This window comes from Arachis duranensis, chromosome 2, assembly GCF_000817695.3.
Source record: "Arachis duranensis cultivar V14167 chromosome 2, aradu.V14167.gnm2.J7QH, whole genome shotgun sequence".
NCBI lineage: Eukaryota > Viridiplantae > Streptophyta > Magnoliopsida > Fabales > Fabaceae > Arachis > Arachis duranensis.
Genome location: NC_029773.3, coordinates 91,138,590 through 91,151,304, shown reverse-complemented (window position 1 = coordinate 91,151,304; position 12,715 = coordinate 91,138,590). Strand labels below are relative to the sequence as shown.

Sequence of the window (12,715 nt, the reverse complement as noted above, 5' to 3'; positions counted from 1 at the left end):
TTCTTACGAAAATCAATATAAATTAAATATTTATTAAATAAATATTAATAATAATTTAGTTTTCCTGTATCATTAATTTTAAATATTTTATAAAATTCCAATTATAAAAATTTTACAAACATAAATATTTAATTAGATGAGAGTGTCCATACCAATAAATAGAGAATGCCTAAAAAACTGTTATGTTTCTTTTTATTGTAAATTATTATTAAAAAATGTGATAACATTTAATTATTTATATCAGGAAAGAGAAACAAAATTAACTTTATGACATTCTAAATGAAGAAAGCCTAAAATTATACATATATAATATTGTAATATTGTATTAACTAAATTGTATGTATCTATTGATAGAAATTATATTCTCTAAAACGACGACGGATCAAGTGAGGGGTGTTTAGAACTCAAACGGCTACTCTCAACTTTATAAAGATATTGGACAATGGAATTATTCTGTATTCTACAATTATTATGAAAGAGAAAAATAATGTTTACAATTTATTCCTCACTTTTTGTTCTTCTTTTATTTTTAGTCTCTATAACTGTAATATTCTCTCAGTTTTTAGCTAGATATATGCAAAGAATATCCAACCAATAACGTCCTAGCTAGTTTTTTCTTTTTCTTTTTTTTTCGTTATTTTTTTTTTATATTTTCTGATTCTAGAAAATAAAGAAGAAAAAAATATGGTTTCATTCAAAATTGTGGGGTAGGTATATTTATGTATTTATTTATTTTTTGTTACACGAAGTACATAAGTATTTATTATCTTATTTATTTCTAGAGAGATTTCATGAAGAAGAGGGAACCTGACATTTAAAAACATATATACAAATGCATATTATATTTGGCCGGGTGAAACAAACATTTATTTTGAATTTGAACAAAATTTCATAACTCGTGCTCTAAATTCCTTTAAAACAATTCAATATAATCTTCTTAATATTCAAATTTTTAGTTTAATTATTTGTTTCCATTATATACACATACAGAAATTTTACTATTAAATATTTATACATATTTATACATATTATTTTTTATATTTTATATTTTAATGTATATTTTATTAAAAAAAAAAACTGAGATTTAGTAGTTATTTGTTATTGTTATTGTTATGTGCATATAACGGTTGATTGTTTACCTAAGGTGGCGACATTAGATATCTGCTTTCTCATGCTCATAACTGCATTCATGCATTTTTCATTTTTTTGTTGTCAAAAAAATTTGCATTCTAAAAAATAAATATGCAACTACCATCTATATAATGTTATTTTTGTTGCTGCCGTTGTTGCTGTTGTTTGAAATTTGTTTTTGATATGTTCAAAGTGATAATAATAATAATAATAGAATTTAGAGATTAGAATTTAGTAATAATTAAAAAGTAATTCTTCTTACTATTGAAAGATTAATAAATATGTAGTCGATAATAAATAATTTTTTTACTTAATTAACCAATATTATATTTAAATTTGACTCTTTTCAGTCTTCATTGATTTGAGTCATTTTTAACTTAAGAAATATCCAAAAAAAAAAATCATTTCACACTTAATTATACAAATATAGACAAGTTAATACTTAATACATAAAATTTTTACTTCACACTCAAAGTGATTCATGTTACTTCCAACTACTTAAGTCAGCTTTTGTAAAGAATAAGCAAAATCACTTTTCTTTGTCATAAATATGTGTCTCATGTTCTTGCACTTTCCCTTAGCTTTCTTCAACTATAAGTCCATGGCAGAATCCATAGTAAACTACAAAAGCACTTGTGTTCAAATCATATCTAAGAATTCACAACGACAAATAGGACAATTTTAAAAATTTTAAAGAATAAAATAAAGTAATTAAATATTATAGGTTATATATATAGTCATGCAATCTTTGAATGTGGAAATAAAGCCTGCTATTGGCTATATATAGTGCATAGCTTGCTTCAACTTTTCTTTTTTATTTGGAAAAGTGAGTTTCAAATGGATTGCAAGCCAATCAAGGGTAGTTGATATATATTCAAGTCATCATCTAGATTGCATAACCGTTGTGAGATAATATGATCATATTGAAATGAATATTTTTTTTGTTTGGTTTTCCATGGTATTTCCCAACCCGGTAGGCTAAGGAACTCCCGATACTTGCTTAAGCGGACTAGTGAGTTAACCACTAGACTAACCCAACTTTGTTATTGAAATGAATATTTATTTTCACTGATGTTAGTACTCAAGCCTGTGTCTAAATAAAATACTAATTGTTTTTGGGTTTTAAAAAAAATACTAATTAATAGCATAATATGTAGCTTTTTTTTTTGGGTATAAAATAGGGGCCGAATGTCACGGCCTTGGACACACTCCAACGCTACCGTGCCGGCACTCGGACTTACTCAACCTCTTGAGCTAAGACCAAGTCAGCCTAACCCTCAATACTTAGCAAGAAAGCTAAGAACATAAGAGAACACAAGAGAAAGGAAGCTTTGGTGGAAGAACACTTTATTGCTCAAGTGTGGTTACAAATGATTCACACACACCTTACACTAACTCTCACCTCCTATTTATAGCCATCCACATTCTCAATGGATGGTTAGGATTAAATCTAATCAATGGTCTAGATTAATCATCTAGAACCTTCTTTATAAATATCTATCCTACCACTACTTTCTAAATACTTCTAGATTGTTCCATACAACTCTTCATACTTTTATATCAATCCACACTCTTCTAGAATATTCTATGATCTTCTAGAGTCTTCTAGAACCTTCTAGAGTATTTTGGAACCTTCTAGGACATTCTAGAACGTTCCGGAACCATCTAGAGTATTCTCAAACACTCCAGAAAACTATACAAACACTGTTAAATCTAACCTTCTAAAATTTACCGTGACATTCTCCCCCACCTAATGCGCAGACGTCCTCGTCGCGTTCTGTTCATGATAGCGCTCTAGGTGTTCTTGGAATTGCCACAGATCTTCACGAGCTTCCCAACTAGCTTCGGTTATCGGAAGTCCTTTCCACTTGATCAAATATTGAATACTTGGTGGTACCCCTCTTCGTCTCACAACGCGATTAGCTAAGATCACTTCGATTTCTTTATCGAAGGAGCTAATCACCACAGGCGGAGCACGACTCCAATCACCTCTACTCGGTTCATCTTGGTCTTCGTGATATGGTTTAAGCATACTCACATGTAAGACCGGGTGAATCTTCATAGAGGGAGGAAGTTGTACTTTGTAAGCAACCTCCTCAACACGCCCAATGATCTCAAATGGCCCTTCGTATTTGCGAATTAAGCCCTTATGAACCTTGCGAAAGGCTTTGAATTGTTGTGGAAGAAGTTTAATCATTACCTTGTCTCCCACTTAATAGTTTGCATGCCTCCTCTTCCTATCTGCTCATTTCTTCATCCTCTTTGCAGCTTTGTCGAGGTAAGAACGAGTGACATCTGCTTGTTCTTCCCATGACTTAATCATATGATAAGCTCCAGGGCTCTTCCCTGAGTAAGGGGAAGGAAGAGAGTGGGGTGTAAGCGGCTGTTGTCCAGTCACAATCTCGAACGGGCTCTTCCCTGTGGACTCGCTCCTTTGCAAATTGTATGAGAACTGAGCAATGTCGAGGAGTTTTGTCCAGTCCTTCTGATTAGCGCTTACAAAATGCCTCAAGTAACACTCGAGTAAGGCATTCACTCTCTCAGTCTGTCCATCGGTTTGAGGATGGAAGCTTGTTGAGAAATGAAGCTCCGACCCAAGGAGTTTGAACAGCTCTGTCCATAGTCGTCCTGTGAAGCGTGGATCTCGATCACTAATGATCATCTTAGGCAATCCCCAATATTTCACCACATTCTTGAAGAATAGTCGTGCTGCCTCCTCTGCAGTGCAGTCAGTAGGGGCGGGTATAAAGGTAGCATACTTCGAAAATCGATCCACTACCACGAGAATAGATCCAAACCCCTCAGACTTCGGTAAGGCAGAGATGAAATCTAGAGAGACACTTTCCCACGGTCGCTCTGATGGAGGCAAAGGTTCCAACAACCCGCTTGGTGTCTTGTTTTCAATCTTATCTTGTTGGCAAACAAGACAAGTCTTCACATAGCTCTCCACTTCATCTCTTATTTTAGGCCAATAATAAGAAGATTCAATGAGTGCTAAGGTCCTTCGCTGACCTTGGTGACCAGCCCACTTGGTGTCGTGGCATTCTCTTACCAACTTCCTTCTCAGATTTTCCCACTTAGGAACGTATAATCTTCTCTCTTTTGTGTAGAGAAGGTCGTTTTCTAACCAAAATCTTTTGGTCTTACCTTCTCTAGCCAACTCCACCAACTTCTTGGCTAATGGATCGTGATGCAACCCTTCCTTGATGGTATGCACAATATCTCCTTCAGCCATAGAAATGGCCGCCAACTCAGCCTTGCGACTCAGCGCATCAGCTACCACATTAGTCTTGCCTGACTTGTATTCGAATTCGAAATCAAACTCAGCCAAGAAGTCTTGCCACCTAGCTTGTTTGGGGCTTAACTTCTTTTGAGTTTGAAAGTAGCTTGTAGCCACATTGTCTGTCTTGACGATGAAGTGTAAACCAAGCAAGTAGTGACGCCAAGTTCTCAGACAATGCACCACTTTCAGATGTTGACTCCTCTTGTAATAGAGCCAAATATGTAGTCTCTCCCTTCTTGAACCCTTTCTTGAGTTGCATAGCAGAGAGTATCGGTGGTCCTCCAACTTTAGAGACTGTAGGGACCATGCATGGAGACCCTTTCTCCATGACACATACTACGTCGTAGTATGGCATAGGTATTATATTTTCCCACAAGGCCCTTCCAAGAACCAAGAGTCATCTCAACCCCTTTTGCTACTCCCTTAAGGGGTTCACCCTTGGTGTTCACGGGTTTGAACCAACCATTCTTTTCGGTGATCTTCAACCCAAGTCTCTTTGCTTCATCAGGCGTGATGAAGTTGTGTGTAGCACCAGTGTCGATCATAGCCATAACGGGTTTTTCATTGATAAAGGCTTTGACATACATCAAACCTTTCTTTTCTATAGGGTTTGTCTCCTTTCCCTTCACAGCATTCATGAGTTGGACAGATCCAACACATTCAGTCACTTGTGATTGAGCCTTTCGTTCCTTGGCAATAGATGCCAAAGTCCCTAGCTTTTTGGTCTTCACAGCATTTATGTGTTGGATAGATCCAACACACTCAGTTACTTGAGTTTGAGCTTCTCGTTCCTCAGCGATAGATGCCAAAGTCCCTAGCTTGGGACAATCCTTCATTTGGTGTGGTCCCTTGCACACGAAGCATCCTCCTTTGGGCACAAAAGCCTTCTTCTTTTCTTCGTACTCTTTCTTTGAAGAGTATTTTCCTTCCTTCTTGGTTGAGAAACTCTTCCCCTTGTCTCCCCCACCTTTAGCAGAACTAGGCTTGGAGGAAGACTTGAGTTTAGAGTCTCCCCTATGATACTCAGTGAGTGATTCGGCCACCACGATGGCCTCATCGACATCCTTAACATTCCTTCTTTGTAGTTCTTGTTTTGCCCAAGGTTGGAGTCCATCAATGAAGAAGAACAATGCATCCTCTGATGCTAAGTTAGGGATTTGAAGCGTGAGAGTAGTAAACTCCTTTACGTAGTCGCTAATTGTACTCTTGTGCTTCAACTCCCTCAACTTCTTTCTTGCTTCATAAACCACATTTTCAGGGAAGAATTGTCTTTTTAATTCCCTTTTGAAATCTTCCCATGTGGCTATGTTGCAAGTACCCTTTTCCATATCTACGCACTTTCTCCTCCACCACAAAGTAGCATTATCAGAAAGGTAGAGAGCTGCAGTGCGTACCTTTATTGCTTCTTCGACCACCCCTTGGCCTTCGAAGTACCTCTCCATTCGCCATAGGAAGTTCTCCACCTCGCGAGCGTCCCTTACGCCCTTGAACTCCTTTGGCTTGGGGAGATCAATCTTTGTTGTCTCCCTTATAATGGTTGGTCGAGATTTCACCTCCTCGAACCAAATTCGAACTTCCTCAAATAGCTTTAAGGATAAGAAGTTAGAGTCCTTACCTCTAGGCTCACTTGAAGAACGTACCTTCTTGCCTCCCCATTGAGAAAGAATAGTATCCCTTCCCCTTTGTGACTCAACATGCTCCATGGTGATATTAGAAGCCATTTCCACAAACCACTTGTGCTCCCTCTCAAACCTGGCTCTGATACCAAGTTGTCATGGCCTTGGACACACTCCAACGCTACCGTGCCGGCACTCGGACTTACTCAACCTCTTGAGCTAAGACCAAGTCAGCCTAACCCTCAATACTTAGCAAGAGAGCTAAGAACACAAGAGAACACAAGAGAAAGGAAGCTTTGGTGGAAGAACACTTTATTGCTCAAGTGTGGTTACAAATGATTCACACACACCTTACACTAACTCTCACCTCCTATTTATAGCCATCCACATTCTCAATGGATGGTTAGGATTAAATCTAATCAATGGTCTAGATTAATCATTTAGAACCTTCTTTATAAATATCTATCCTACCACTACTTTCTAAATACTTCTAGATTGTTCCATACAACTCTTCATACTTTTATATCAATCCACACTCTTCTAGAATATTTTATGATCTTCTAGAGTCTTCTAGAACCTTCTAGAGTATTTTGGAACCTTCTAGGACATTCTAGAACGTTCCGGAACCATCTAGAGTATTCTCAAACACTCCAGAAAACTATACAAACACTGTTAAATCTAACCTTCTAAAATTTACCGTGACACGAAGCCCGCATAATATGTAGCTAATAGCTATATAGCGAAACTCATTAGAGACAAAAAGATAAAAGAGTTTTTTTAGGCCCATGATCTAAGTTCAGCAAGAAAAAATTATAATCTTGTGGAGGTTTTGTTTTTGTCCACTAATACCTTATATTTCATATTTCATTAATTGGGCTATGAACAAATCTTAAAGGTTGGCCCAAGCCAAGTTTTCTGGGCTACATTTGGGTCCATTAAGTTCAACCCTTGATCTTTTTTGTTGAATAGCATTTTTTGTCACAGTGAAAAAAGTTGTTGGGAAAAAAACATTAGATACAATATGTAGATCTAGTAATTAATTCGCTAGTCTGCTTAAGCAAGTGTAAGCCTTCGAATATTGACTTGTGCATACAATAATTTATTGGCCAATGACAAATCCTTAAACAGAGCTCCAATCCGTGACTCCATTTTTATTGAGAAGCAAGCGTTGGTATTTTTTTTTTGGCAAGCAATGTTGGTATTGAAAGTGTCTCTCTTTATTAGATTTTTCAATAGCTAGACCCAAAAAAAAAAGCACAATATATGACTAAAAGTCTAAAATAAAAGGCTCTATGGAAACTTCTTGTATGATGAAAAATATAAGTAATTTGTATAAGGTCTTATTAAGTCTAAAACCTCGTTGTGTTGTTATTGAAGTAAAGTTTTTCAACTTTAGTTTCCTCTTATGTTACCAAATCGTTTACAAAATTACCAAAACATCATCAATAAACAACAATCACCAAATGTCCAAATCAAGTTTTTAATTAGATTCATACAAACTTCAAATTGAAGGAAGTCCTAAATTATTATTAATTATTATTATTATTTAAAAAACAAAACATCACTTGACTTTTTCATGAACATCTTATAAATTCCTAACTATCAAACTCACATTCATGTCACAATTTGTGGTTAAATTTTCAACTATTGGATAAGAAGTAATAATAACTAAAAAAGACCTCTAGTAGAAAGGGACTTTACAAAATAGGATGAAATTTCAAATAAACCATACCGATCATACAATTAGCACCATCAAGTCCTAGATAAAGATAAGAGTATGGTGTTCATCATATGAGATAAATGAACTCATGAATGATCGCATCATATGATAAGCACCTAATTTTTAAAAACATAAACTTGTAGTAAGCAAGAAAGCAGAAAGGTTGAGTCATTCAACTCAAAAAACTTCACCTCCCTAATAATAAAAAGACACATGGCTACATACACGCACAGAGAGAAGAAGAATAATCAGAAAACAAGAAAAAAAAATTATAAAAATTCTACTTGAGATAATTTACTCTAAAAAAAATGTATTTAATGACGAATGATCTATCTTTTAAAAAATCAATTTTAATAACTAAATCATAATATACTACTTATTAATAATAGTTTAAATTTATTTTTTGGGAAAGTCTAGAGGGTCAGCAATTCTATTGAATTTTGGCCAGCATGTAACCAGCAGAGAAAGATGAGCCATTGGATAAAATCTCACACCAATCTCATACCATCAAATCATCATTAATGGCTAGTTGATGGCTAATAATCACAAAAATTGCTGTTTCCCTAGCATTGCTCTTATTTTTTTCATTACAGTAAATTTGGACTGAGACCATCTTTTAAAAGTGTTGTCTAAACACATGAAAAGTGTTGCCTTTGATCCATTTGGTATGACATGTCACATTAATCAGCTTCCACTACCATAGATTGCTACTTGCTAGCTATATACTCATTTAATTTGTTGATTGATCATTCTTATCATGATTGTCATCGGATGAAAATTGCTACCAATTGTTGACAATCGAAAAACAAATTCAATTTGTATTTTTATACAATAATCATCATTATTGTGGAATGCATGGCTAAGAAGATACCTCCTTAGCTTAATTGGTCCAATCCTAAATCATTCTCTTCTCACTATATATAGTTGATGATATGAAAGTACTTTGATTTGATGTAAATAATAACAAGGTTTAATATAAATTAAACCATCGGCTTTTTTTTTTCCATTAAAGTACTTTGTTCAGTGGTTTAATATGCGATAATACTAAAAAAAATAATAATAATAATTAAAATTTATTTTATTTAATATTTATTAATTATTATAATAATTAATAAATACTAAAATAAAGTAAGTTCTCCTGTTTTTTTTAATAAAGGTATTGTTGATTAAAATATTTGATTTTGAAAAAATACCATAGTCGAAGTATGAGGAATTTCTATCTCGAGAAATAGAGTTCGCATCGAAAAGGGTTTTTTGAAAACTGGGAGACAGAAGCTAATCGATGTACTTAGTTGAAGAATGAAGATTATTTGAAGTTGTTTTTAGGCAATTATCCACATTGCACAAAAAGAGCAGTTGCTTAAAAATTAGCACATGTGGAAATTACTCTTGAATTTGATTGGCCAAGTACTTCAATAAATAAATGAAAGATCGATGAGAAAAGGATTATAACTTTTGCTTTAGAAAAACACTCAAGCACACTCATCTCTCAGCGACTTTCTAAGTTTGCGTTCGAGTTATTTTTCTGTAAAATTTTTTTCATGCCTTTCTTTTTCATTTACATTTCTTGTAATCTTTATTTTTTTTATAATTTTATTTTTCAAGCACATTTATCTTTTTTTATTTTCCTTTCAAAGTTTAGTATTTTATTTCTTCGATTTCAAAATCCTTCGATCCTGTTAAAATAATTTATTTAGAATTTTATTTTAAATTTAATTAATTTATTTTTAAAATTTATTTTGTTTATTTTTTAGATTTTCTTTTATTTTACTCAATAAAAAGATTTTTTGATACACTTTATAAAAATTGATACTCATAAAAAAATAAATTTCATTTCCAGGCTACTAAATATCAAATTACTTTCTATTTGCAAAAAATCGATAAAATAGTGTTACGGCCCGGACCAAAATCCGCGCGGGTCGACCCGACCCAATCAATACCCGACCCGGACACGCGCCCTCCAACCGACCCGGACACGCGTCCTGTACGGCTCACACACGGCTGCAGGACAGCACCCTTGGAAATATGGGCCTGTCCCATGAGGGGGCCCACTACTGACATGTATATAAGGGGAAGATTGGCTCTTCCCCCGAGGTACGTCACATCTTTCCACCCTTTACTCTGCTCGCCTGCGCATTGCTGACTTGAGCGTCGGAGTGTCTTTGCAGGTGGCACCCCCCCTCATCATCTCTCCAAGACAAGTGCTCGGCTACTCGACTACCCGTAAGCAGTGCGACCCGAGCTAAGGCGTCCTCACCCCTGCATCTGTCCACCCGATCTGTTCGGAACCCGACCAACGAACATTGGCGCCGTCTGTGGGGACTCCTGCCTAAATGGAAGTCGTGCTGGGTCCTGGTGACCAAGCTCGAGCAGCCGGAGCGGAGGGGGCAGCCTCCGTCGCTTCACTGAGGGGGCGGCGGAGGTCCCCCCAACAACACACGAGGACACGACCCTTCGGGGGAATGGGTGGCGATAGCGCCATAATAATGCAGGAGCTACGCCACAGAGTCCAGAACTTAGAGCGACAGCTAGCCGACCGGGAGCGGGATGGACGGTCTACCGATCCCAGCTTTACCCCATCTCCCGGGAGCGAGGAGGAAGACTCTCACCGAAGCCGCCAGCGGCGTACATCCGCTTCCCGGACGGAAGCGGAGAGCACGCGGGAGGAGTCACCCATAATAAGAAGGCGAAATGACAGGATCATCTACTCTCGAGGCAGACCAACCCGCCGAGCAGCAAGAGGTCACGAGGACGGGGAAGGGAGATCCGAGAGAACACGGCAACCCGTCATAATGGGTGTCACCCCGTTCCACCGATCTATCCTCGAGGTCCGGTTGCCGAAACACTTCGACAAACCAACGGACATGAGGTATGACGGAACTCAAGACCCTCTAGAACATCTCACGGCCTTCGAAGCCAGGATGAATCTAGAGGGAGTAGGCGACGAAGTAAGATGCCGCGCCTTCCCGGTAACCCTAGCAGGACCAGCGATCAGATGGTTTAACGGCCTCCCTCAAGGTTCCATCTACAATTTCTCAGACATCAGCCGTGCATTCCTGGCTCAATTTACAACGCGAATAGCAAAGGCCAAGCATCCTATCAACCTTCTTGGGGTAACCCAGAGACAGGGAAAGCCGACCAGGAGGTACTTAGATCGGTTCAATGACGAATGCTTGGAAATCGACGGCTTAACCGACTCGGTGGCCAGTCTCTGCCTGACGAACGGCCTCCTCAACGAGAACTTCCAAAAACACCTTACCACGAAGCCGGTTTGGACAATGCATGAAATCCAGACGGTGGCCAAGGAGTACATAAACGACGAGGAAGTCAGCCGAGTCGTGGCTGCCAATAAGCGGCAGTCCGGTTACGGCCAGGCTCGGCAGTCCGGTGGCGACGGTGAGAGAGCAAAAGAAAAGGCCAGGGAGGAGGCATCAAACAAAGCACCTAGGCCGTTCCCTCGAGTCGGAAAATTTACTAACTACACTCCACTCACCCTCCCCATCGTGGAAGTGTATCAACAAATAGCTGAGAAGGGAATTCTTCCGAAGCCTCGACCACTTAAGGACCGTACGGGTGGAAACAAGAACCTTTATTGTGATTACCATAAGGGGTATGGCCATCAAACACAGGACTGTTTCGACCTGAAGGATGCACTAGAACAGGCGATAAGGGAAGGAAAGCTAGCAGCGTTCTCCCATCTCATCAGGGAGCCGAGAAGGCGCTATCGTGATCAAGACGAGGAAGGCAAGACACGCTCGGCCAAGCGGCGACAGGAGCCCGAAGACAGAGACCATGGCCTCACTGTGATAAACGTGGTAACGGCAAAAAACGCTGCACCAAAATCTCGGTCGGCACACAAGAAAGACGCCAAGGTTCTGGCGATCTCATCCCCACCGGTGCAAAGTACCAAAAAACCTCCGTCCATTTCCTTCGACCCAGAAGACCAATGGTTCAGCGACGCCCCGGAAAATCCCCCCATGGTCATAACGGCCAGAGTGGGAAACGGCCTCGTCAAACGGATCCTTGTCGACACAGGAGGTGATTCAAACATCATGTTCCGCAACGTGTTCGACGCACTAGGGCTAAAGGATGCCGACCTGACGACTCACCAGCACGGGGTTATCGGGTTAGGCGACCACTTCATCAAACCGGACGGAGTCATTTCCCTACCAATCTCGGTGGGACAGATGCAAGGCCGAAGATCGGCGATGGCCGAGTTCGTAATTCTCCGAGACTCCACAGCCTACAACATCATCTTGGGAAGAAAAACGATCAATGATTTTGAAGCCACAATCAACACCAAGCTGCTGGTTATGAAGTTTGTTACCGATGATGGATCCATAGGGACCATAAGAGGAGACCTCGAGACGGCGGTCGCTTGTGACAACGCCGGCCTTTCCCTTAGAAAGAAGTCCAAGGAAGCATCCGGCGTATTCCTAGCCGACCTTGATGCCAGAGTAGAGGACTAGCCGAGGCCGGAACCAGAAGGGGACCTGGAGAAGTTTAGAATCGGTGACGAAGGGGAAAAGTTCACATTCGTTAACAAGAACCTCCCACATGAGCTGAAGGAGCCTTTGATTGAGATGATAAGGGCCAACAGGGACTTGTTCGCCTGGACACCAGCCGACATGCCGGGCATAGATCCAAAAATCATCTCACATCATCTAGCCGTCAAGCCGGAAGCACGCCCAGTGGCTCAACGGAGGAGAAAGATGTCGGCGAAAAGAGCAGAGGAGGTAGCCAAGCAAACGGCCGACCTCCTAGAAGCAGGCTTCATACGGGAAGTGGACTACTCGACGTGGCTCTCAAATGTGGTATTGGTGAAAAAACACAATGGCAGGTGGAGAATGTGCGTGGACTACTCTGACCTTAACAAAGCATGCCCCAAAGATTGCTTCCCCCTCCCAAACATAGATGCGCTCGTCGACGCCGCGGCGGGATATCGGTATCTAAGTTTCATGGACG

The 12,715-nt window shown here is 39.2% G+C and overlaps 1 protein-coding gene across 1 annotated transcript; it reads left to right on the top strand.

Annotated features, from left to right (window-relative positions):
* The first annotated feature begins 10,083 nt into the window (after positions 1 to 10,083).
* LOC107476106 (uncharacterized) lies at positions 10,084 to 12,219 on the top strand. Its single transcript, XM_016095854.1, has one exon. It carries the CDS (start codon positions 10,084 to 10,086, stop codon positions 12,217 to 12,219), a length of 2,136 nt encoding a protein of 711 aa, XP_015951340.1.
* Positions 12,220 to 12,715: the final 496 nt, after the last annotated feature.

What these genes read in the sequence shown, in the direction of transcription:
- LOC107476106 (XM_016095854.1), top strand. Translation starts at nt 10,084, where the DNA reads ATGGAAGTCGTGCTGGGTCCTGGTGACCAAGCTCGAGCAGCCGGAGCG.